The sequence below is a fragment of the Mustela erminea genome, chromosome 10 (assembly GCF_009829155.1).
Source record: "Mustela erminea isolate mMusErm1 chromosome 10, mMusErm1.Pri, whole genome shotgun sequence".
Classification (NCBI taxonomy): Eukaryota; Metazoa; Chordata; class Mammalia; order Carnivora; family Mustelidae; genus Mustela; species Mustela erminea.
In genome coordinates this window covers 55,444,751-55,470,307 of record NC_045623.1, presented here as the reverse complement: position 1 = coordinate 55,470,307, position 25,557 = coordinate 55,444,751, and the positions used below count along the sequence as shown (strand labels likewise).

The 25,557-nt window shown below is 42.1% G+C and overlaps 1 protein-coding gene across 5 annotated transcripts in view; it reads left to right on the top strand.

The window, feature by feature from the left end:
• PDE4B (phosphodiesterase 4B) overlaps positions 1–19,401 on the top strand; it is a 447,018-nt gene extending 427,617 nt beyond the window's left edge. For 3 of the 5 annotated variants that reach the window (XM_032302838.1, XM_032302839.1, XM_032302840.1), the window contains 9 exons: positions 387–480; positions 6,541–6,719; positions 7,972–8,070; positions 8,217–8,381; positions 10,586–10,685; positions 12,602–12,756; positions 12,863–12,985; positions 13,691–13,873; positions 17,084–19,401. In XM_032302838.1, coding sequence (XP_032158729.1) covers positions 387–480; positions 6,541–6,719; positions 7,972–8,070; positions 8,217–8,381; positions 10,586–10,685; positions 12,602–12,756; positions 12,863–12,985; positions 13,691–13,873; positions 17,084–17,449 — 1,464 coding nt within the window. In that variant the 3' untranslated portion in view covers positions 17,450–19,401. The remainder of the gene's footprint in view (positions 1–386; positions 481–6,540; positions 6,720–7,971; positions 8,071–8,216; positions 8,382–10,585; positions 10,686–12,601; positions 12,757–12,862; positions 12,986–13,690; positions 13,874–17,083) is intronic. The other 2 variants (XM_032302836.1, XM_032302837.1) reach the window with 1 other exon arrangement.
• The last annotated feature ends 6,156 nt before the right edge of the window (positions 19,402–25,557 follow it).

Sequence of the window (25,557 nt, the reverse complement as noted above, 5' to 3'; positions counted from 1 at the left end):
TTCTTTTTCCCTTTAGTGTTCTCTTCAACTTTTCACATATAATCTCTCAAGTAATATTTTCGAGTTGATTTCTAATAAATGGGTTTTAAAAGTTGTTACATTTTTCAAGTGAAATTGTCTTGACCTCTATTGAAATTCCTTTTTCTATGTTCGCATCTTCAGAAGAAATCAAATGTTAATTCTAAGAAATCTTAAGAAAACCTCTTTTTCTCCCTAGGGTGACATTGGAATGATTTTGCATTAAGGGGGTGTTTTGTAGACGCAGTATCATTTATTTAATTGTATCTGCTCCTCCAATCTCTTGGTTCTCAGTAAAGTTGAAAACATCTTAAGTGATCATTTGCTAATTTTTAGGTGAATAATATATTTTTCTTCTTCATACACAGTTCAAAAGAATGCTGAACCGGGAGCTGACACACCTCTCAGAGATGAGCCGATCAGGGAACCAGGTTTCTGAATATATTTCAAATACCTTCTTAGGTAAGATATTAACTGGGAAACCTGTTCCATAATTGAGATTTTTCCATATGAATCTCTGCAACCCATCAGCAACAACCCTTTGTGAGTTTGGAATGGGGTTAAGTCACAGAAAAAGCCATTTCGATTAAGAACTAAGGAGAACATTTAAAGTTAAAAAAAAAAGCAATAAGCAGAAAGCTGTTTTCAAGAAAAAAGAATGCCATCAGGGAGAGAAGATTATTATAGGCTGATTGTATTTCTGTGTACCTCAGGTCTCCCTTATCCACCTACCCACTTTCATCTTGGCCGAGACCTCTGAAGGGGCTGGGGTTGGGGGTCCGGTCATCCAGACCTGAAGGACCAGACTATGGGCTCTTCTGACATGGTATTCTTTACATCCTCCCAATAACTGGACCTGGAGCAGAATATTTCCTCTTAGGTGGTTTGTAAGAGATATGGTTGGAGAATAACAGTGTGATGATTTGGCCCATGGGAACAAGCTTTGGAAGTAATTTGACTATTGCCTTGCTAAGTTATTTCTTAAAGATCAATGGGAAGAGAAGAATCTTCTGTCTCTGAAAGATTGGGCTTTCTGCAAGCTGCATCATTATCTTCCCAATCTGATGCTTTTTATCTGTTGTGCTGTGTTGTCACATTGCTGGTATTTAACACATGACGCTGTCAGAACAGGTTTGCATCGGAGATCCTCAACCCCTGTCAGGCATCTTGTCTGATTACTTGGGATCTCTGAGCTCATGTGTTTAAAGCCATTCTACTGTATCGTGAAGCTATTTGGATGGTATTTTTCTTTAATAAGGTCTGCAGAATATGCAGACCTGTACTTTAAAATAAATAGGTAACATTTAGATGCTGATTCTGTTGACTTTCAAATATCGCTGAATTATGCCCGTTCACAGAACTCCACTACTCAGGGAACCAACCCGTTCTTACAGCTGAACATCACACCTCCCTTTGTTTTTGGCATGGAGACACATTTTTAAGTCCATGACCATGTGCCTTGGGGCCTTAGGGCAACACACACCTCTTCTGGTTTTATTTTTAAAAATCAATCCTGTTTCTCTAATTCCAAAGCCGTTTCTGCTATCAGCAGATCAATCTTTGATCAGCCTAGTGCAGAGCCCCTGACATTAACCGGCAGCAGGTGGGCTGGGCGCGATTAACAAGTGCCTTTCCAGCTGTTTTCTCTGTGGTGCCTTCCGCACCTGGTTTGCTCCAGTGGCAGTTACAACACCTTTGTCAAGGAACAAAGGAGAAGAATTTTCCTATAGCTTAGTTCTGAGAGGCAGCTGGAATCTAATTGAACAGCAGGTGTCACAGACCAATCCTTTTCTTCTCCCATCAGTCCACTCTCCCCCCACTTCGTTCCTTTGAACACAAGCATCTTCCACTGTCCCCCTTTTTTTTTATTTTTTAAAGATTTTATTTATTTATTTGACAAAGAGATACACACAGAGAGAGGGAACACAAGCAGGGGGAGAGGGAGAGAGAGAGAAGCAGGCTTCCTGCTGAGCAGGTAGCCTGTTGCAGGGCTCGGTCCTACGATCCTGAGATCATGACCTGAGCTGAAGGCAGACGCGTCATGACTGAGCCACCCGGGCGCCCTTTCCACTGTCCCTTTTAGATGTACTCTGCTCTGTGCAACACCCAGGAATTTTTCATGAACTGGAAGTCTAACATTTTCCAGGTTAATGACTAGGGGGGAGAAGAAGAAGTCGAGTAGTGCAAGAATTCATTTTTGTTCTCACAAACATTGCGTTTTAAAATGCCAGGGCTTGTCTGTCGTCTCGGGAGACACTCTCGGGACTGGAAGAAGGCTGCAGGAGCCCTCTGTCGTCTAAGACTTCACGGACACAGCTCTGTGCACTTGGAGCAGCTTTCACCAGCCGCTTACCAAGGACGGCAAGAATAGTTTAGCAGACTGATCTCTCTCTTATCATCATAAGCTATTAAATGAGAAAGCTGATAAGAGGGTAAGGATGAGCTCTCAGGGTCCACACTGTGTGTCTCAAGAACAAGCAAACATCAACGCTCTCTTGAATGTTTCATTTGCCATTTGGCACATCTCTTGAGGAAAACCAATCTTTAGGCTTCTTGTTATTCCCAAAATTACATGATCAAATAAAGGTTGTTGGGGAAGGTGTTAGAATCTCAATCCTTAGAGACTCAGCCTTAGGAGTGTGTGTGTGTTTGTGTGGGCGCGCGTGCGCAAGGTAGTTCTGACCAAACAGACTAGACAGAATAAAATTTTAAATATTCTTGGGAAATGTAGGGAGGAAAAATAATCCCTCATATCAACAAAAGATAACATCGGTTGCCTCATCTGTACAATGAGGCAGTTGGAATCTGTGGCGTCTCGGATCACTTCCAGCTCCAATATTCTCTGACTCTGATATGACTGAGTTGATCAGTTTTGCTAAAACATACCTGGCGGTACAAATTCCCTGTAACGGACTGTAGGGTTGCAGTTGGATAATCCTGAAAAGCAAACCAGCCAACCAACCAACCTTGCTTCCAAACTACAAATGTGGGACATGGAACTCTTAATCCTATCTTGTGGGGTAAATATTCCTGGAGGAATAGTCCTGGAGAAGCATGAATGAAGCCTTCTTTATAAACTATCCAATCTGCAAGGGACCTTAATGACCTTGTAGTCCAATTTCCTCATTTTATGGGAGAGAAAACTAGGCCCAGAAGGGCAAGTAACCTAATCAAGATTACTTAACTACCCTGTCCCTGAGCCAGAAGTTAAGGCTTTGCTCTCTGAATTCCCAGACCTAAACACTCTGTCACTTCCTTAATTAGGAAAGAAGGTTGTTAGGAACTCAGACCATATAAAAGAATCACATTAAAGGGCATTTAAGTAATAGCTATAGTCTTCTGAAGCGATATCTTTAAGGAACCATGATTGTTGAACCTAAACATAAAATATGTTTTTAGCCTTTCCCAGTAATATAAAAGAATTTTGTCAGAGTTTTGTCATGGCAGCCATCTCAGTGAGCAAAAAAATGGGAAAAACCTCAGTGTTTTAAGTTAAAATTAAAGAGCATTTTTGCACTAAGAGTCATTGAATGTTAAAATGTGTCATCTGGGAAGGAGGGAATCCCTTACTCCAAAGATCTGGGAAACTTTTGCTATTTCCATCTAAGAGGATGGTGTCTAGATGGACAAGTTGAAAGGCAGGCAGGAGTCCATTTACCAAAGTAGGTACTTACTGATGCTCTTACAGGATAATGAGCTCCAGGTTGCTGGCCCAGGAGGAAGTAAAGCAGGATCTGCAGGAAGGGAGCACAGCCGAAGCAAGATTTTTAGATATGATATTATAATTTAGTAAGTATTTTCACAACAGAGAAGAACTCATTCTTGTAAATCCCCGACTACATCTCAAAGCTAAAACACAGAATTTCAAAGATTCAAGGAAAAGAATTTAGAAATTTTGCAGGATTAAAGGCTTAGCCCTAGTAAGAAAAACACTTCAAATTAGGCCATTAACAGAGTTTTGACATGACCATATTTTGCATTTGTTTTTTGTTTGTTTGTTTCTTTGCCTTACGCCATCTCACTGTTTCCCCACTGTATTCTAACCATCCTAGGAATGTCAATTCGCTAAGTGTTCATGGTGATTCTTTGAGTCCGTGTTTCAGGTTATTTCCGCAATGCACTGGTACGCTTTTAACAGGAAATTCAGAATAAGGAAACCCATCAGTGGTTCCAGCGCCTGCGTGTATAGGGAAACACCCATTAATGTCAAATTGGTGCTGTCTGAGAATAATGGCTTTCTTCTTTACTGTAATGTTCCAGACACGGTAGTGGTTCAGCTCAATTACTGGCTGTTGCAAAGAATCGTTAGTTAACATGGAGGAAAGCTGGTAGGCCCACTAGCGGTTTCTCTATCTACAGTGGCCTAGGGGAATCTGACAGCCTCTTAGATAACCAGACGTGAGGAATGGTAAAGAACAGGGTTGGGAAAGACAAGGGCTACTATGACCTTTCGTTTTAGCAGAAAATTACAATTATTACAAGTGAAGCAACAGAGGGAAAAGTAATGTCATAAACAATAAAATATATAGTGTTTTTTGACAGAGATTGTGAGACCAGAAAGAAATTTTTAACAGGAACCTCAAGGCTTGGTTTCTCTGCTATTAAGTCACTGTGTCTGGAGCTGAGTAATTGCAAAATAAATATCTGTTGAATAAATTGCCCTTTGAGCTTGAACAAATTGCTGACTTCATCCAAAAAGTGAGAGTGTGGAATTATTATTGATTCCCAAACCTGGCTCTGATCATCAGAGACATTTAGGAAGCTTTCCGAAATGTACTGATTCAGTAGGACTGGGTAGGGCTCATCAATCTGTCTTTTTCTAAAGTTCCCTGGGTGCTTCTGATGCTGAAGCAGGTTGGAAACCCCTAAACCAATTGAAATGACCACTAAAATTCCTCCCTAGGCAAAAGTCATAAACTGATGAGGCTCGGAGCTTGTGGATATCTACAGAGAACACAGGGATGCTAGGGATACAGACTAGCCTTGCTCCAGGTGCTGAGGTGTCCAGGCCCCTGCTCCGGTCCCTCTGTGTTTGTTTGGCTTTGATGCTTTGTCCACAGGGTCCTAGGAACAGACGGAGGTCTCTGGGGAAAACATGAGACCTGTGCCATCATCTTGCAAGAGTAGAAAGCAGATAGTCCAGGTCCCAGCATGCCATCCAGAAACATGGCATTTTCTAAAGGAGAAGTCGTCTTTGTCCTAATTTTTACTCTAACAAGCAGAGATATACGTAGAACTTCCGGGAACTGCATTAACTCTTTCAGCCACAGGGTGTAATTTAGTTCAGTGAAGTAGCTGTTAAAGCAGTTTAGTAAGTGATTGCCTCTGGGAACTCACAGGCATCCCTGTGGCTGGAAAAAGTGAATGCACTTTTCAGTGCAGGGGCTCATGATAAAGGCCCCTGTGAAATGAAATGGGATATTTGGCTACTGATACTTTTAATAGCCTGATACAGAGGGAAGAGCTTCTATGAGAAGATAGAGGTTTTCGTCGCTAATCGTAGTTCTGCTGTTACCTTGTTGTAGCAGAGTTTTTTGGTTTTTTTTTTCTTTAAAGATTTTATTTATTTGTCAGAGAGAGAGAGAGACCACAAGTAGGCAGAGTGGCAGGCAGATGAGAGGGAGAAGCAGGCTGTTTGCCGCTGAGCAGGGAGCCTGATGTGGGGCTCGATCCCAGAACCCTGGGATCTGACCTGAGCCAAAGGCAGCCGGCGTAACCGACTGGTGAGGCCACCCAGGCACCCCTGTAGCAGAATTTTTTAAATGATGAAATGACATAAGCATACATAATTTAATAAGCATAAAATTTTAATAAATTTAATGCCTGTGACAACCAAGAGGCACTATTTATTATTAATTAGTAGAATGAATAAAAATAAGGCATGAAGTAAACTGATATACTTTTCCCTCTGAACCCTCAAAGTGGTGGTAATAAGCAAGGCTTAAACGTCATTATTTGAAGATTGTAAACCATTTATTTCTCTAATGTACAGACTCTGCGCATCTAAACTGAATGACAAGTTATAACCAGTTAAAGTTGTTGGATTTTTTTTAATTAAAAAATACAATATAAAAAATATATATATATTTTAAAAAGCAGAACTAAAGCCTTTTTTTATTAACCTGGGCCTGGCTGCACGTACCTTTTCTATTACACAGACATATAAGTTATTCAAGTAAAAAAATCTACATATACATATCGTTGACCTACGTGGAAAATATAGAAGCATAATTCTAAATTACACAACAGATAGAATGTGGAGGTTTGAGTCCTACCTGTCCTGCTTGGACAACTTATTTCACTCCTTTGGGCCTCAGGTTGTTTAGCTGTAAAGTGAAGTGAAAAAAATTGTCCCATTTCTCCCATCAAACTCACGGGATCATCCTGGAGGTCAAGTGAGACAATGTAGGACAGTCCTTTATCAGATGTAAAATCCATTACAGGACATTAGATGTTGTTTTGGACACTGCAGTGGGTTCTCATTGGCATGTGGGGGCTGAAAAATGTTTCCGCTTGTTGCAGACAAGCAGAATGATGTGGAGATTCCATCTCCCACCCAGAAGGACCGAGAGAAAAAGAAAAAGCAACAGCTCATGACCCAGATAAGCGGCGTGAAAAAACTGATGCATAGTTCGAGCTTGAACAATACAAGCATCTCACGCTTTGGCGTCAACACGGAAAACGAAGATCATCTGGCCAAGGTATGTCTGAGCGGGGTGTGTGTGTGTGTGCACGCAGCTCTCTGCTCTATGGCAAGCGGCTGCCTGAAACTATCTGCTAGAAAATAGCAGCAATCACTGTAGCTTTACGATTAGAGTATATGGTGAGAAGGGCTGGTGTGGTCCCTTTGTCCATTGCTGGGCACCAAATTCGAACCCTTTTCCTACAACAAAAGACCTGTATTTTTTTATTCAGAGTTGGATTTGTAAATGGGAGTTCCTCGAGAATGAGATTCCTACCAAAGGCCCACTGGGAGAAGTCACAGGACGTCCAGGAGACAGGAATGAATTGTCATAGAGAACAGATCCGGGACTAGATGCCAAGGACTAGTTGGAAAATCTGCACTGACTGGCAGAGCTAGAGAAGAAAGGAGAGAGGTTGACAGCACTGACTCACAGCCCAAACCCCACCAGTGGAGGGAGGCACAGAAAAAATTCACACGTCCCCTAGGGGTCTGCCTAAGGTGACCACTGAGGTCCTTGCAGCCTTGTGTCAATAGGAAATGAGCTCGCTGTGAGCAAACTTTGGACATTCAGTGAGGCTTTCTGAGAGATGCCATTAGAACAAGGGGCAAGAATTCTTGCCTTTGTTCCGGGCAAGAATTCAGAATGGAATAAATTATTCCTTTAATCAGATAATCCTGGAATAATCCTAGAACACAGGACTGGATAATGTTTCTCCCAGGTCTGTCTGTGGCCCAAGAGCTCTAAGATAGAATAATCCACGGCTGGTATTCTTCATGGCCTTTTACATTAAATTAAGGTTGACTTCCACACATTCTAGCAACTGAGTCTCCCCGACCTGGCCCTTTGTGATCATAACCAAAGGGCAAAGGAGTTCTCCCAAGATGGTTTTCTAGCTGTTACTAATAGACCAGTGATCAGGAAAGAGGAGAGTCAGGGAAATGAAGCTGGAGGGACCCGCAGCCACTTGAGCTATCTTGGAAAGCAACTTGGTTGAAGACTGATGTGTAGAATAAAAAGGTCAGCAAGTAGATCTATGTATTAGACACACAATCTCCCTTTTCTGACAAAATATACAGAAACTTACAACTAAAATGAAGAGGACCCCCAACCTCCTAGGCCATTCCATTTTCAAATTTTCATGCAACTAGAACACTCTATATAGACACTCCAATGACTTAGATAACCATTCTCCAAAAACTCAATAAAAATAAGGAGGCATGCTAACAAAACTGGCCTTGTTCCTAAATTCCTCTAATTTTGGTGATAGGAGCTGGAAGACCTGAACAAATGGGGCCTTAACATCTTCAATGTGGCTGGCTATTCCCACAACAGGCCCCTCACCTGCATCATGTATGCCATATTCCAGGTGAGTAAAAAGGAGAGAGACTGCCTATTGAATTTGATGGCTCTTTATGATTTATTTTTCCCCATCCCAGTTTATTTTCCTGATTTGGCTTTTTCCTCATTTTTGGACATCCACTTATTTGTTTTCTAATCCATTTTGCTGCATAGGAAAGAGATCTCCTCAAGACATTCAAAATCTCATCTGATACATTTGTAACCTACATGATGACTTTAGAAGACCATTACCATTCTGATGTGGCATATCATAACAGCCTACACGCTGCTGATGTAGCCCAGTCAACCCATGTTCTCCTTTCTACGCCAGCATTAGATGTGAGTAGTTATGATCTGTTTTGCATACCTGCCCATCCTCTTCTAAAAAGTGCTATGTACCACATGTACTGTATTTACAGAAATAATGGCTCATGCTTGAACCAGTTCTTCATGATGCGTGGCATCCATCCATTGGGTTGCTAATAAAAATGACCGACATTTCTACTTAGGCTGCTTTTGAATATCAGAGCAACTCTCTCTTACATTCGAAATTGTTTCATTATCAAGCAATTAACAGGGTGCTTTTTTTTTTAAGATTTATTTATTTGAGAGAGAGAGAGTTTGTGTGTGTGTACAAGTGGGGGAAGGGACAGAGGGGGAGGGAGAGAGAGAATCTCAAGCAGACTGCCTGCTGAGTGCGGAGCCTGACCCAGGGCTCAGTCTCGGGATCCTGAGATCATGATCTGAGCCGAAATCAAGAGTCAGACACTTAACCAAATAAGCCACCCAGGTGCCCCCAGGGTGCTTTATTTTTCATTGTGTCTCCAGTATCTAATAAGTGTCGAGTTCAGCATCTAGTATGTAGTTTATTTTCAGTATGCATATACTGATCTGAATTGCCTACACCACCCCAAACACTGTGTTGCATAGCAGAGAAATATAAGATCTCCTATATGGTTCCTATTGAGAATAAACATTCATAGGCTTATTCTCCTAAGAATTCATAAAACTGATTCTGTGGGTTGAAAAAGTAACTGAATATCTAGAATTAATAATGCTGAAGCAGAGGGAAACCATGTTCCGTTTTGCTAGACATCTTGCTAGAAGGTGGCTGTGACTCCTTCCTGAGTAGATTAATGCATTTCCATGCACCGATATTAGTAGCCATATCTTTGACATACAGTAGCAGGAGTCAGGTCCTTCCAAAATGTGTACGCTTACTTTAGAAGGGGCTTGCCAACCCCTATCAGCCCCACCAGATTGGGAAGGTGAAGAAAGATTAAACTGGCCAGAGCACTGTTGTCTGGGCTCCATATTTCCTGAGAAAAGAAATCCAAGAAGATGGGAAAGTGAGATGGAGCTGAGGCTGTTTTATCCCCTGAAGGAGAGAAATAGTGTTATTTGTATGTTCTAAGGATTATAGAGTGGGCCAACACTGTTCATCAACTACCTGCTGTTACTGATTGGATACCTATTGTGGAGCCAGAAATTGACCACCGGGGGCCACACGTGTTTAGAGGAGGGAGAGCTTAACGTGTCCTTGAGCAGTTACCCTTCATGGGAGAGGGGACACTAACCTGGCACTTGAAGGATCAGAAGATTTAAGTAATCACAGAGGATGAAGAAAGCCATTCAAGTCAGAGAAAGACCTTTTAGTCAGAAGGAATATATACCTACACAAATACTAGGTTTAAGTGTTGGTAGACAAGGGGGTGCAGAAGAGCTTCACGGCATGGCATGAGGGAGTTGGAGCAGTGGGGCACAAGTTCCACTTCTTAGGGATGTTCTCAGATCTTGCCCATAGTAAACATTCAGTGGGTAGGAATTGGAGGAATGGATGAATGAATGAATACCTGAAAGCTTCTGTCCACCCTGCATAATAAATTATTTCTGAAGCTAAAAGCCTTGGAAAATAATTTATTGCCAGTCTTACGAGTTTGGAATTTAGCCTTTCTTCTCTAAGTTACTCAGCCTGGAAACATGAATGTTGTTATATCTCAGGGAAGAGCCAGTCTAACTTGCTTTTTTGACTTGTATGTGCTTGTGTTACATAAGCACCGTTCTGCCACACCACTTACCCAAGAAACAAACATCAGGCTCCACCTGGCCACTCATTATGAGCACTGTGCTAATGCCTTCCCATAAGCCTGATGTGCGCATGAGCTTCCGCCATCATCCCTTTCATGTTAGACCTTATGATGATGGATAGAATCTCCATTCAGTCAGTGCATTGAAACATTATGTACATCAGCAAACAGTCCTTCTCCCCACAAGAATGAAATGGGATACTTTTTTTTTTTTTTAAGATTTTATTTATTTATTTGACGGACAGAGATCACAAGTAGGCAGAGAGAGAGGCTTGGCAGAGAGCCTGATGCAGGGCTCAATCCCAGGACCCTGGGATCATGACCTGAGCCGAAGGCAGAGGCTTTAACCCACTGAGCCACCTAGGCGCCCCTGAAATGGGATACTTTAATGTGAAGCTGAATACACGGGATAGGCCAGTGGGACATGGAGTTAAATGAGCTTGTTTTGCTCGACAGGCTGTCTTCACCGATTTGGAAATTCTGGCCGCCATTTTTGCAGCTGCTATCCATGACGTTGATCACCCTGGAGTCTCCAACCAATTTCTCATCAACACGAGTGAGTTCACTACTAGATAATTGTATGATTCATTGTTTCACTTTTTCCCCCCCTGATGTTTTCATTATGGATGATAATAAGGATAATAATGAAGTAATCCTTCCATTGCACTCAGGCTGGTCAGACCTTTCCTGGATAATGTGTCCAGTCTGGCAACATTATTTTTGAGCTAGCGGCATGGAGAACTTGGAAAGGGTCAGAGGGGAGCCATAAAAAGTATTCAACAGTTGGAAAATACAATACATGAGGAAAGAGTAACCAATGTGGAATTATTCAGTGAGGACAAGGAAAGGTTGGGTGTAATGCGATAATGATTTTCAGTGTTATGCAGGACTCTCACACAGAACATGGTATGTGTGACCCACTGGTGACCCACTGGTGTCCCTCTCTACTAAGAAAACAGGCCCAAATGAGCATGGAATCTCCAGAGAAGTAAGATTCCAAAGAAAGCACTGGAATGCTTGGTCTATACTAGGGAAGATGACCTCAGTGGCATTGGGTGCTGGTCCAGCCTTAGGATCCCAAGCTATACTCAGTGATTTTGTCGTGCTGAAAATGTTTAGTATCCATGCTAATGAAAGTCCATGAATTTTCTCAGTTAGTGCACTATTTCTAAAGGCTAAAAATCTCAGTACGTTTTTCTTCTGAGAATATTGGCTATCCAGTTGTGGTCATCATTAATTTCAAGTGCTGATGATTTTATAGAAATGTTTGAGCTCCTTACTATAAAAGAGTCCCTATCCTACATCAAAATATCTGCATAATCTAGATGTGAGGTAGATTCATTTTTAACCTTGTTCTTCTACTGAAAGAGTATAAACTTCGGACAACTACTTGGCTATTGGATTATATCAGTGGGCATAGTGTATGTCACAGATCAATCCATATAACGGCCAGTAGCTTCACACAGAGAAAATGGTCTTTCTGCTGCAGCCACCAACAGCACTAGAACTCAGAAATCTAGTTTGCAGATCTGGGACTGATCACAGGGTGAACGGGGCAGGAGTGCTGAAGTGTCTTCATATATCCTACCACGTATTCTGAGGATGTAACACGAAGAACACAGTTAAAGCAATGGTATGAGTGACAACATCTACAATGAGTAACCTGTCACCATCACTTGGCTATTATTCTTTCTTAAGAGAAAAATGTTCCCTCCAGAATTTGTTGACCATATTGTCCAGTGCAGACCATGGCTCTGCCTAACAAAAGATGTCTGTGCTTCTTCCGTGTGAATGGCAGGCTGGAAGCTGTCGTTTAGGTTTCCAGATGTTGCTATTTCTGACATACAGGGCCAGAGGACAGAAACTCTGATGTCAAGATTATTCTAAAAAATTATTAGTGTTTTGTCACCATATTTGTAGAAAACTCCAAAGAGCTAAATTATTTGGACAAAACAAAAATTTCACACTGACACTATTATCATCTTTGAAAAATCAAAAAGTCAAAAGGGACAGGACTGGGGAATCTATAAAAAAGTGAAATGGTTTGAAAATCCCAATACATATAATAAAGTTTAGTGGCATTTTTAGTTTATTCCTTTCTAAAGCACAAAATGTGTGAAGACATAAAGGAAATTACAAACTGAGATAAAAATAGGGTTTAGTTGCTCGGAAGTGCACTTACCTAATGTTAAATTCTTCATATGAAATGAAGAAGGAGAAAAAGGATTTTAAAATACCATGAATTTTAGTCAAAGAGAAAGCTTATGCACCAATATCTACAATAAGCATGTTTGGCTTGGGAAAGGACTACTTCCCCTTGAAAAGGGAAACTTTCTCTGATGAGAAATGACATGTGGGTCTTGGTTCCTGACATCATTTGGAGGGAACTGGATCTGATTTCACACTGAAGTTATGCCAGCGTTAGAATTGTATCCCTTTCTTATTAAGTCATCATTTTCCCTTGTTTATTAGATTCAGAACTCGCTTTGATGTATAATGATGAATCTGTGTTGGAAAACCATCACCTTGCTGTGGGTTTCAAACTGCTGCAGGAAGAGCACTGTGACATCTTCCAGAATCTCACCAAGAAGCAGCGCCAGACGCTCAGGAAAATGGTTATCGACATGGTAAGACTTCCTTTCTACATCCTTCACTTACCTTTCCCTTCCCAGGAGGAGAAACACCGTTCTCTCTGATAAGTCTCCTGAGAGTTTCATTTTCCTTTTACCCTAGGTGTTAGCAACTGATATGTCCAAACATATGAGCCTGCTGGCAGACCTGAAGACAATGGTAGAAACAAAGAAAGTTACAAGTTCTGGTGTTCTTCTCCTGGACAACTACACGGATCGTATACAGGTATTTGATGAGAACCTTTGATTTACTGCAAAGCTAAACCAAACAACAGTTGGAAAATGAAAACAAACATTGGTTCAGTTAGCCGCGTATCTGGTTATTATTACAACTTGGCCTTATTTTCAGAACAAGCTAAGGAAAATGGACATTCAAGTTTATCCTCAAATTTATGAAGAAAAACATAACCCTATTTATTGAATTGGGCTGCGTTCTAAAAATAAATGGCAAAATTCACTTGTAATAGTGGTTACGTGACTGTGGGTCCCAAAAGCTCGCTTTTGGATATAAATCCCATCGACTTGAAGATTGTTAGGTCTGTTTTGATTATACAAACTGCCATCAGCTGGTCTCTTTCCGCAAGTGGAAAATATGAAGACATCTACTTTGAGTAATTCTTTGCATTTTTTCCAAACTGGGGAAGGGAAGTGATGGCAGCATTTGACCTCTCATGTCCCTTCCAATTTTTACATTCAATGACTGTCAATCTGAGAAGACACAACGTTTTCCTTTTCAGGACTCCTATAATGGTAAATAACCAAGTCTGGCCAGCGTCACTGTAATAGGATTTTTTGGTCCACACACCACGATTATAATGCAACTAAAACGTTCTCGGGTTTGGTACCAAATGTACTAGTACAAGAGGCATGAGATGTTCTGGTAGTATTTACACTGTATTTTATGGGATTTTTCAAAACTTGATGATTCCAGGTCCTTCGCAACATGGTACACTGTGCAGACCTGAGCAACCCCACCAAGTCCTTGGAATTGTATCGGCAATGGACAGACCGCATCATGGAGGAGTTTTTCCAGCAGGGAGACAAAGAGAGGGAGAGGGGAATGGAGATTAGCCCCATGTGTGACAAGCATACGGCTTCTGTGGAAAAATCCCAGGTATCTAATACGAAATTTTCAAAGTTTCTGTGAGCTCTGCTGATTGTCGAACTGGAGGGTTCGATCTAACTCCTGAGGTTAGACGGAAGCAACAACCCATTTAGTTCCATTCTATTTGTGACTCATTTGCCTTCTCCATTACACTCAGCTTCATAGGGTGGAGGGAAAGCCGTCCTCGGAAACTCATCAAAGTTTGGTTTGTGTATTTTCTAGCAGTTTAGAGAGCTATCGGTGACATTAACAAATCCAGCTGCCTCAACTCAGAGCTGTTTCCTCCTCCCCATCCCTCCAGACTTCTCTTATCCCTGTCCTTATCCAAGTACTTAACTCTTATCCTTGCTTTCTTTGCCCTGTGTCTGTTGTCTCTCCATAATCAAGTGCACTGCCAAGAGTGAATCCCATTCCTGTACCTCTTCTCCCTCACAGTCAATGCCCCGTCCTGTGTCCCCTTCCAAGGTTGCTTCTCTACCTCTGAGAACATGCTGACATCTTTGGATTGTGTCCAAAGCTACAAATCCCCTGTGCGCCAAGGACTGGGGACAATGTGCTGGAGGCAGGGGGATGCAGAAATGCCTCAGATACCTCTAGCTAATACTAGAAAGTATCAGTATCCTTACAAAGGCTTCAGGGCATGCTGAAATGTTATTTTTTTCAGGGCAACAAATGGCCCGAGCTGGATAGTCCTGATTAAGAATGGGTCTACAGACTATGCCAAGTCTTTAGCACAAAAGCATGAGGAGTGCTTTTGTTAGTTTTACCCTCTTTTCCCATTACCTGCTACCCCCAAACTTACATATACTTGTGATATCAATGCAAAGTTCCCTTGCAGTTATTATCTTGTTGCTTTTTTTTAAAAGAGTCCCAGGGAAATGAGTTTACAATCTGTGAAAGTCCTCTAAAATTCTAATATGCTATAAAAATGCATCCTAACATTCAGTTGTCAGGGCCCATTCAAATCCCCCAAGGCCTTAATTCAAACAATTAGTTAGTTAATTCATTAACTAGAATAATTCCCATTTATTATCGACTGTGATGGCTTATATTTATATGGTGTTCTGTGTGGTTTTTCCACACACTTTCGCAGACCTCGTCCTATTTGAACCCCCACACAGCTTTGTGAGACGGACACAGCAGCTACTTTCCCAGTGCATCAGATGGAGAGGCTGGTTCGTTTTACCGCTCCTGATCGACCCAGCTGCCCTCTGCCCAGAGCTCTTCACTCTCCCATCACTGTAGGCAGGTCTCCCTGTTGCCATGACATCATGGTACACTCTGGTGTTTTCCGCAGATGGGCTCCAGCAAGCATTGTCTGAGTTGTCTGGCAATAAAGCCCTTGACTAGGTGCTCTTAGGATGTGTAGAGCTCTCTCCTCCCAGGGCCCAGCAAATAAGCAACTAAAGGCAACCATTCAAAAAAGTGCTGAGCATTTAGCAGAAGCAAAATAAATGAAGAAAGGAAATGACTGCACAGCATTCAGCCAATTCCATTTTCTCCAATGCCTTGAGCTTGTTTTTTCAGGTCCCTGGAAAACACCTTGAAAATAGTCTCAAAAATCCATTAAATACACCTGAAGAAGGAAAAGGGAGTGGGTGGAAGCAAGAGAAATATTAGAATATCTGCAGTCAGATTCACTGCAGGTCTCTGATCTTTGTCCCTGACTTTGGTGTGAATTACGTTAAGACTAGGGAAGCAACGGAAGGGAGAAGAGAGATGATAGAAAGGTCGATAGGTGAAAGGTAATGAGAGATAGATAGATAGATCGATGGATGATAAATAGATAATACATACAAATATACAGATGTGGGTAGATATAGATATAAAAGAGTCACATATGAATTTTGATATATCACACGACTTGGCAAAAAACAAGAATGTTGTTAAAGGAAAGGCTTCCCGGGGCACCTGGGTGGCTCAGTGGGTTAAAGCCTCTGCCTTCAGCTAAGATCATGATATCCAGGTTCTGGGATCGAGCCCTGCCATCGGGCTCTCTGCTCGGTGGGGAGCCTGCTTCTGGAACCCCTCTCTCTGCCTGCCTCTCTGCCCACTTGTGAACTCTCTCAGTCAGATAAATAAATAAAATCTTAAAAAAAAAAAAAAAAAAAAGAGGAAAGGTTACCCATAGTGTGGAAAGAGAGCAGGATCACGTCCCATGGAAGCATATACATTGCTTTGCTCATTTACCTCCGAATCCAGACCCAGCATCTCTCCAGCCCCCAGACCAGGACAGGGGAATTCCAGTCCCTCACTCAACTAGTGCCTGTTCTTTTTCACAACCTGCCCCCACCCCCCCATGTTTCCTGTTTGTCGACAATGGAGAGGTCAGCATAAGGCCACAGAGGAGCTCATGCAGGATGCACGGCCCCTGTGTAAACCGTCACAGAGCCATAAGCCTTGTATTTATTCCCAGGAACACGAGCAAAGGAACTGCTTGATTGTTTTTATTTTCCCTCCTTTCTCCTGATGGAAGTGACCATACCCTGTGGATCTAAGACAATTGCAGACGTGTCCACAGAGGGGATGTTTGTTTGTGTAGGCGCTGGAAGTATCTTCAGATGTTTTACCAAAGTCGTCTGCAAACAAAAACATTCCACGGAACTCGAGAAATTTCAGAGTCGTCAGGGCTGTCTTCTTTTCATTTGGGTGGCGGCAATATTTTAAATTTATCAGGGAAAGAATCTTGAGTCAGAACTCAATTAGACCTGGAGCTTCCTTCTTTGGAGAATGACTCACAGAATCCAAGCGGTGACAAAGTCATTCCCGGCCAGGGTTACATCCAGACTTCTTCTCTGGCAGACAGAAGAGGAAAAGTAGTCAGTTAGAGTGAGACAAACAGAAGCTTTGGAACCAGACAGAGCTGGGTCGAAGTCCCAGCTCTACCAGTTCCTGGCTCTGTGATCTTTGACAAGATACTTCATCTCAGTGTGTCCCAGTTTCCTCCTTTGTAAAGTGTGGGTAACAATACTTTGCGGACGTAAAAGCCATAGTGTATATAGTACACCCAATATATAGGGTGTACTGTATAGCAATAGTGTATATAGTACACCCAGTATATAGGGTGTACTGTATAGTATATGCTCAAATAGAAGAATCTATCATTCTCGATCTCTCTTGACTTTTCGTGCCTCTTTCTTTGCTTAGAAACCAGGAGAGCTTGTTTGGTTTTCAGGAGTCCGTCGTAATAATCGATGTGTAACCTTCCTTTTTTTCCAGGGTCGGTTCATCGACTACATCGTACACCCACTGTGGGAGACCTGGGCAGATCTAGTGCAGCCTGACGCCCAGGACATTCTGGATACTTTAGAAGATAACAGGAACTGGTATCAGAGCATGATACCCCAGAGTCCCTCCCCACCACTGGACGAGCAGAACAGAGACTGCCAGGGTCTGATGGAGAAGTTTCAGTTTGAACTGACCCTTGAAGAGGAGGATTCCGAAGGCCCTGACAAAGAGGGAGAAGGTCATAATTATTTCAGCAGCACAAAGACACTTTGTGTGATCGACCCTGACCATAGGGATTCACTAGGAGAGACTGATGGAGACACTGGGGCAGAAGACAAGTCCCCGATCGACACATAATCACCTTCTCCATGTGGAGATGAACATTCCACCTTTGACAAGCATGCCAGCTGGATGGTAGGGCCAGCCCATCGTGGGGGCGTAGGCCTGCACGGGACAAGGGCCACGTGGCCTTTCCAGTTACTTGAGTTTGGAGCCAGAATGCGAGACCATGAAGCAAACAGCAGTTCAGAAAATGCCACGGTTGACTTGCCTTATATGCAAGCTTAGTGGAGAACTGAAGCTTTATCTGGTACTGAAGGCCAAGATCAGATCCTGAGTAAATGGCTTGAAAATGGAAGACACAAAACTGAGAGATTTTTCTGCACTAAGTTTTGGGAATCTGTCCCCTCTAGTGACCGAACTGACTGATTAATAACTTCATTTATAAATCTGCTCACCTGTCCCCTTGTCTGCCAACCTGTGTGCCTTTTTTGTAAAACATTTTCACGTCTTTAAAATGCCTGTTGAATACCTAGAGTTTAGTATCAACTTCTACACAGAGAAGCGTTCAAAGTTGACATAAACTTTTTTGACTCTTTCTGGGGGGGAAAAAGGAAAGAAAACGGTCTTCCTTCTTTCTTGGGCAATATCTTTCACTTTACTACAGTTACTTTTGCAAATAGAAAGGATACACTTCTAACCACATTCTACTTCCTTCCCCACTGGTCCCATCCAGCTTCACAGTTGTTCGTATAACTTCTCTCTGTCTGCCCGCTTAGAGCAGTATATTTTTCTCCTCTTAGAATGTCACTTTTTGTGCTGCAAACAGAATAAAAGTGAACAAACTAAGAGGTAGGAAGGGTTTGTCATGTCATTCCCAATAACAGTCTGTGTAAAATTCCCCTCAGTGAGGCCGTGCGCCATGTTGTGTCCCGAAGCCCTGAGCCACTGGGCTCTGTACGGCGCCCCCCATCCTGTCCCCTCCCCTCCATTGCTCTCTACCCAGTGACACACCGTTTCCAATTTGACGCTGCCGTCTTTCTCTTGCACTGCCTTCTGCGCTAACACCTCCATTTCTGTTTATAACAGTATATTTATTACTCCATGTATATAATGTAATGTTTTGTAAGTTATTAATTTATATATCTAACATTGCCTGCCAATGGTGGTGTTACATTTGTGTAGAAAACTCTGCCTAAGAGTTGCGACCTTTCTTGTAACGTTTTGTATTGTGTATTATATAACCTGAACATCGCTTAAGAGAGACATACGACCCCCTCCCTGGTGAGGACATCTGTGGGCTTTTATTCAGATGGTCGGCTCTTTTCCCTGAGTTGCTCATACTGCACAACCCCTTTGCGAACCGGTTTTGGAAATAGGATTCTCACATTCGATACTAAAATGGTTTATACTAAGCTTTTACTTTTGTATAGTTTGATAGGGGTAGGGGGCAAGGGGATGTAGTTTTCACCCACGTTCTATCCAAATCCGTGTCCGCATGAGTTGGGTCCTAACTGGGTTCTCCTACCGTCGTGGCTTTGGTTTAAACAGCAACACTACATTCGCTCACAGATGGTTCTTCTGAGTGTTCCCAAACTACTGACTTTAAAGCTAAAGCCTCCTGCCTGCCCTTAAAGCAGGAATGTCATGTTCCAATTAATTACAAAAAACAAAAAACCCAACAATAAAACAATGTGAATTTTATAATAAAATGTGAACTGATGTAGTAAATTATGCAAATGTGAAGCTTCTGATAACACTTGTTAGGCCTCTTATTGGCTTCAGTCTCCATCTGTAAAATATATCCCACGCGTTCAGTTCAGCGTTGTAACTCACTAGTTAAAGAAATGGCACAAATGTGCATGACCAATGGGCTGTATGTCTATGAACACTGCATTGTTTCAGGTGGACATCTTATTGTTTTCAAAAGTTTCTCACAATGTATGTTATAGTATTATTATTATATATTGTGCTCAGATGCATTCGTAAGAGACTTTTATATGAAGTGAATAAACAAAAGCATGATTAGATTAGACTGTAGGCCCCATTATTTGGTGGTTAGTTCTGACCTATCAAAAGCAGATCTTTCTCTTCTCTCCTACCATGCCCCACAAAGAAAACCAACCACTTTGCCTGGCCAGCCTGTCAACTGAAGTTTCAGAATCCATGTCCAAAGAGTCCCTGAGCTTAGAATGTTTCACATGTTCTTAGCAAAGAGCCGCAGAGCTCAGTGATGCAGGAGGTGATTACAGAGAAGCAAACAGAACGGCTTTAAGGAATCTGAAAAAGCTTAAATCACTAGATAAACTCAGGGAATCTCCCACTTGGCTGGGTCCTCCAGAAAAAGGAATCACAGAATCGCATAACATTAGCTTCATGTAGTCAGACGGTCCCACTGATCCATTTGACACACGAAGATGCTGAGGTCCGAAGAGACCTCTTCAAGCACCATTCACAGACCATTGGTTGACTCTCGTGGTCTTCCATGATTCATGGAGTCTCCTATTGATCATATGGTTATGCTTTACTTTCTGGAAAGAGCTTTGTAAATTTCATAGGCAAAATACTTCAATGCTTTGTTGAAATTTTAAAATCAGCTTTAAAAAATGTTAGGCTAAGAAGTATGTGTGCATGTGGGTGTGTGTGTGTGTATGTGTGTGGTGAGGAAGGCTGCAAATGAGTCAATGGATAACATGTACTACTTTAGCCACAGGGAACTGTTTGTGAACCAGTTAGTGGGTCTGCTCTAGAATTCCACTCAATAAACTAAAATTAACTGAATTTCTTTACAAAGGTGAGATGAACCAATACCACACATCCAGTCAGCCTGCGGGTTCCAGAGCTAATGTTTACAGCACTTAGCAACCATCCTTGACTTCTGATTCCACACCCACCATCCCTGAGCTCTTACAGACTAACTGACAAAAGTGAGTTGGTCAGCGTTGTCACAGGTGTGACTTTTATAATGTCTCCAGCTATAAATATTTATAAACATGTGCAGGTATGTTTTCAACAAAGAAATGGTTTTTAATCCTTGCTGCAAATTAGAGTCACCTGAAGAATAATTTTTTTTTAAGATTTTATTTATTTATCTGACAGAGAGAGACAAAGCGAGAGAGGGAACACAAGCAGAAGTGGGAGAGGGGGAAGCAGGCTTCCTGGAGAGCAGGGAGCCCGATATGGGGCTGGATCCAAGGACCCTGGGATCATGACCCGAGTCGAAGGCAGATGCTTAACCACTGAGCCACCCAGGCGCCCCTAAATATATATATATATTTTTTTAATATTAAGGTTTGGGTTCCACCCACACTCCTAGATTCTTTCTGAATTCCCAAGAGCCTTGGTGACCAGATTTTTAAAATCTTCCCCAGGTAATTCTACGTGTGATCTGAGTGGAGAGCTCCTGCTCCTGCAGAGTTGTGCTTGGAGCGAAGGCTTTTGTCAGCCCATTCAGGCTATTATATAATAAAGTACCACATTATATATTATAACATATTATAATATTATATTATTATAATAAATATTATAATAAATTTATAATATTATAAATTATATTATATAATAAAGTACCACAGACTAGGCAGCTTAAAAACAACAGTTTATTTTTCAGAGTTCCAGAGGCTGCGAAGTCCAAAATTAAGTTACCAGCCTACTGGAGTTCTGGTGAGGGCCCACTTCCCAGATCATAGCTGCCGGAAATAGGCTCCTTGCTCCGTGGAAAGGGCTAGAGATCTCTCTGGACCCCTTTATAGGAAGACACTAATTCTATTCATGAAGCCCCCACCCTCACGACTTAAGCAGCTCCCAAAGGCCTCACTTCCTAATACCATCATCTTTGGGAGTTGGGATTTCAACAGATGAATTTCAGAGGTGGGGGTTGCACAAACATTCAGGCCATAGCAGCTTTCTTGCGCAACGACCGTCTTCAGATATTGTGCGCCCACCATGGACAGGTGCTGGTTCGGGTACAGTGATGGGACCGGGCCCAAACACGAGTGAGACGGAGCTCTAGAAGCCGGGAGCTTGCAGTCTGCCGAGCTGCTCACCATCTACCCTGCAGACCACAAAATCATAATTGTGTTCTCAGGAAAACCACAAGAAAGATAAATCTAAAAGAAAGTTAATCATCTGGTTCTAGAGCAGAGGCCATAAGTGTACCCATTCCCTTATCTCTGATGGCATTTCAGCGTTCGTAATGGCAGGGAGCTACTGCGGAAGCAGAAATGACTATGGCGTCTTTGCCAAGGCCAAGGGTGATAGCTTAGTACTTAACACAATGTGTGGGAGACTAAGGCTGACTTACAGAGTCAGGAACTGTCAGAAATCCACAGGATGGCCTTCCCTTGACCTTTTCCCACAGGCTTATTTTGACAGGAGTTGGAAGTCATGGAAGTTCTTGTCCACTGAACAAAGCCTAATGGAGTTCAAGTGAAGGAAGGGGGTTTATTGCATGGTTTCTAGAGTCAAGTGGCCTGGGTTTCGATCCTGTCTCCTCTATTTACTAACCATATGACTTTAGATGAGTCACCTGCTCTCTGGGCTGTAGCAACATGGGGATTAATTTGTCAGGTGACAACTTTAGGCAAGTCACCTACTCTCTGGGCTATAGCCACATGGGGATTATTAATTTGTTAGGTAGAGGTAATAATCCCAGGCCTTTTCCACCATTTCTTTGCCACTTCTTGGAGTCTGTGTCTTAGAGCTTGATTAAATCAGTGATCATGAGATTTAAAACCTGTGGAACCCAGGTGAGGCAGGAAAGCTGGCAAATTCCCTTTATAAACCCACACTTTATGGGTCCTGTACCCCTTGTGAAGAATTCTCCAAGCTGGTTCTCTCACATTCCTCAAGATTCGATCAGGTGTCCTTCTATAGGAAGTTTCCCTGATTCCCAAGGTTGGGATAAGGACTCTTCCTTAAAGCTCCTAGAATATGCTGAGCTTTACCTATGTAATTAGCTGTGTAACCTTGGGCAAGTGACTTAACTTTCCTGTGCTTCAGCTCTATCATCTGTAGAATAAAGATAATTATAATAATACCTAGATTATAGCAGGTTATGCAAGAATTACATGAATTGATATACATAAGGTTCTGTAAAATATTATAATTACTAACACGTGCTATATGTTGAAGTTGCGTTTCTGTCTTTTCCAAAAGACTATAATTCATTGAAGCCAGAACTTGGATCTTATTGCCTGCTGAATTTCCAATGCTAATATCTGGAACATATATACATTTGTCAAACTGAACTGAATCCAGTGGTTTTATACTAGAGTAAAATGGAAACCCATGTCTAAAGTTTTTCAAACCAAAAAAAAAAAAATAATAATAATAATGTTGGCAGGGGTACCCTGGGTGGCTCAGTTAGTTGAGAGTCTGACTCTTGATTTTGGCTCAGGTCACGATCTCAGGATCATGAGATTGAGCCCTGAATCAGGCTATGTGCCCAGTCTGTCTGAAATTTCCTCTCTCTCAAATAAATAAATAAATAAATAAATACGTTTTTTTAAAAAGGTATTGATCTCTGAGTCCTGGAATGAGGAATGTAATTTTAGAACCAAACATGCCACAGAGATCATCTGGTCTACCCCTTTATTTTTATAAATAAAGGAACTAAGGCTCAGAGATGGTCAGTGACCCGTTTGAGATCATACAGTGTATTAGCATTGTAGAACCGCCATAAAAAAGTACTGCAAACCGGAGGGGTGAGAGGGGTAGGGGTTTGTTGGGTTACACAGTGGAAATTTACTATCTCACAGTTCTGGGGATTAGAAGTCCAAAGGTCATGGTGGTGTCAGGGACAGTTCCCTCTGAGGTCCATAAGAATCTGTTCATGACTCTCCCCTAACTTCTGATAATTTGAGTCAATCTTTGACATTCTTGGCATGTAGATGCAACACCCTAATCTCTGCCTTCATATTTGTGTGGCGTTCTCAGTGTTTGTATGCCTCCAAACTTCCCCATTTTATAAAGACACCAGTCATATTAGGTTAAGGGCCCACCCTACTCCAGTATGACCTCATTTTAACTAATTACATCCAATTAGCTAATTATGTCTATTTCCAAATAAAGTCACATTCTGAGATACTGGAGGTTAGGACTTCAATGTATAAATCTGGCAGGATATAATTCAACCCATAATGCACAGTTACCAAAAGAGTTTCCAGTTCCCTACTCTGGTGTACTTTCTCAACATCATGGCGTTTCGGGGCCTCAGACACTCGTTCAACCTCTCTGTACCTCAAAGTTCTCTCTAAAATAGAGGAAGAGACTATATGTCTGAACAAGTACTACCCAGTTATAAAAAGTTTAATGCTTTCCACTAAGACATTTTTATTTTCTTAATTTCTTTCTGAGCTCTTCAAACATATTAATTATTTAATTATTATTTCCTTGGTGTAGGTTGGTGCCACATGGAGAAGAGAATAAAGAACCTTAGGGTAGTAGGAAAAACACAGCCCAGGGGTCAACAGCTTAGGTTCCGAAGGTGAACAGATCCCAGTTCAAATCCCTGCTTTTCTACTTCTTAGCTGTGTAACGGGGGGCATAGAGTTAACCTCCTCAAGCCACAGTTCCCTCCTCATTAAAATGAGGAACATAATAGTAACCCTATGAATAGTAACCCAGTAATGAAGTTGCTGTAAGGACTAGTAAACAATGCATAAAACATGCCTCAATGTCAGCCATTATATATGGAAATCAGCTAAGGCTTCACTTCCTCCACGAATATTTATAAAATGCCCTGTGCCAGGCACTGTGTGATAAGCAAAACACACAAAGTCCTTGCACTTATGAAATTTATATTTCATAGTGGGGGAGACAGACCCCAAGGAAACAAGAATATAAATACTACATTATTGGGTAGTGTGATAGGTGCTACGGGGTTGGCAAGCGACAGTGGTTTAAGAGCAATGGCTCTGGAGTCCCCCAGCCCAGGTTGGAATCCTAGACTCCCACCCTGCTAATGGTGCAGACTGGCTGCAGCAACACAAGGTGTGCCCATCAACTCCAAAGAGCTGGAGGAAGGCCAGGTAAGGGAGAGGAGGAGGAAATGAAGCTGGCGGCCAGATCACAGAGAGCGGTTAGGCTTTTGTAAGGACTTTGCAAAGTCATTAGATGTGTTCGAGCCCAGGATTGACGTGATCAGACCTGCATTTCTAGAAGATTACGCTGTGAAGAGAATCAACTACACTGAGGCAAACACAGACTTGGTGAAACCAGTTAGGAGACTGCCGCTGTCATCCTCTGAAGTGACAAGAACTTGGTAAGATTAGCAGTGGGAGAAGAGGTTGAGAATTGGAAGATTTGAGGTCTATTTTCAAGGTGGGGCAGAGAGGACTTGCTGATGTCTTTGAAAATGGAAGCACAGGAAAAGGAGTGAGAAAGATCCCAAGAGTGTGGCCTGGGCAGCCCACTGGATGGTAGGAATGTTTCCTCTGATGGGGAGCATTTGGAGGGGAACAGATTTTGGTGGGGATGGGGGTGCTTTTTGGTCATCCAAGTGGAGATGTTGTGGAGGCAGTGAGCTATATGAGTCTGAAGGTCAGGTAGAGGTCACAAAAATCCTAAACTTATCAGCAAGTAGGCTCCCTATCTACTCGTCCATGTGGACTCTCTTTTACCCCAAATCATCCCTGACCCAAAATGTGGCCTCTTCAGGAAGTTCCTCAAGAGATCTGCCCACACCAAGCATTTTGTGATTTTATAGAATTTTATGGAAGCAGCCATTGGGTCTGGGAAGGTTGCTTTCAACACGATGCAGCTCTCTGGACAGCACGGCTGCCTCCTTCCTTCTTTTCCCTTCACTCTGTCCTTGGACCAACTGAACCACCCTCTCAGGAGCAAAACCAGTTATTTTTCCTAGCTTTTGCACCACATTTAACATTCATCTTTTGTTGATGGGGTATGATTTGGAGAAATCTCCTTTCAAAACCACAGAACTCCTTAATATGTTCTTTGTGCAATTATAAACATTGCTCTCCCAAGAGAGGGATATAAGAATCCAAGAGAGATATAAGAATCTTTCTCCATCTTATTCTCTCTTGCCCCCAATAAAAATGGGAGGTTGAACTCACAAACTTTCTGAGAGGTAAGTGAGGACAGGCAAAGATCAAGGGTTCCCTTATGGCTCACAAGCCTTCCCTACCTCATGATCCCACATTGCCCGTGCTCTTTGCCAGATTTGC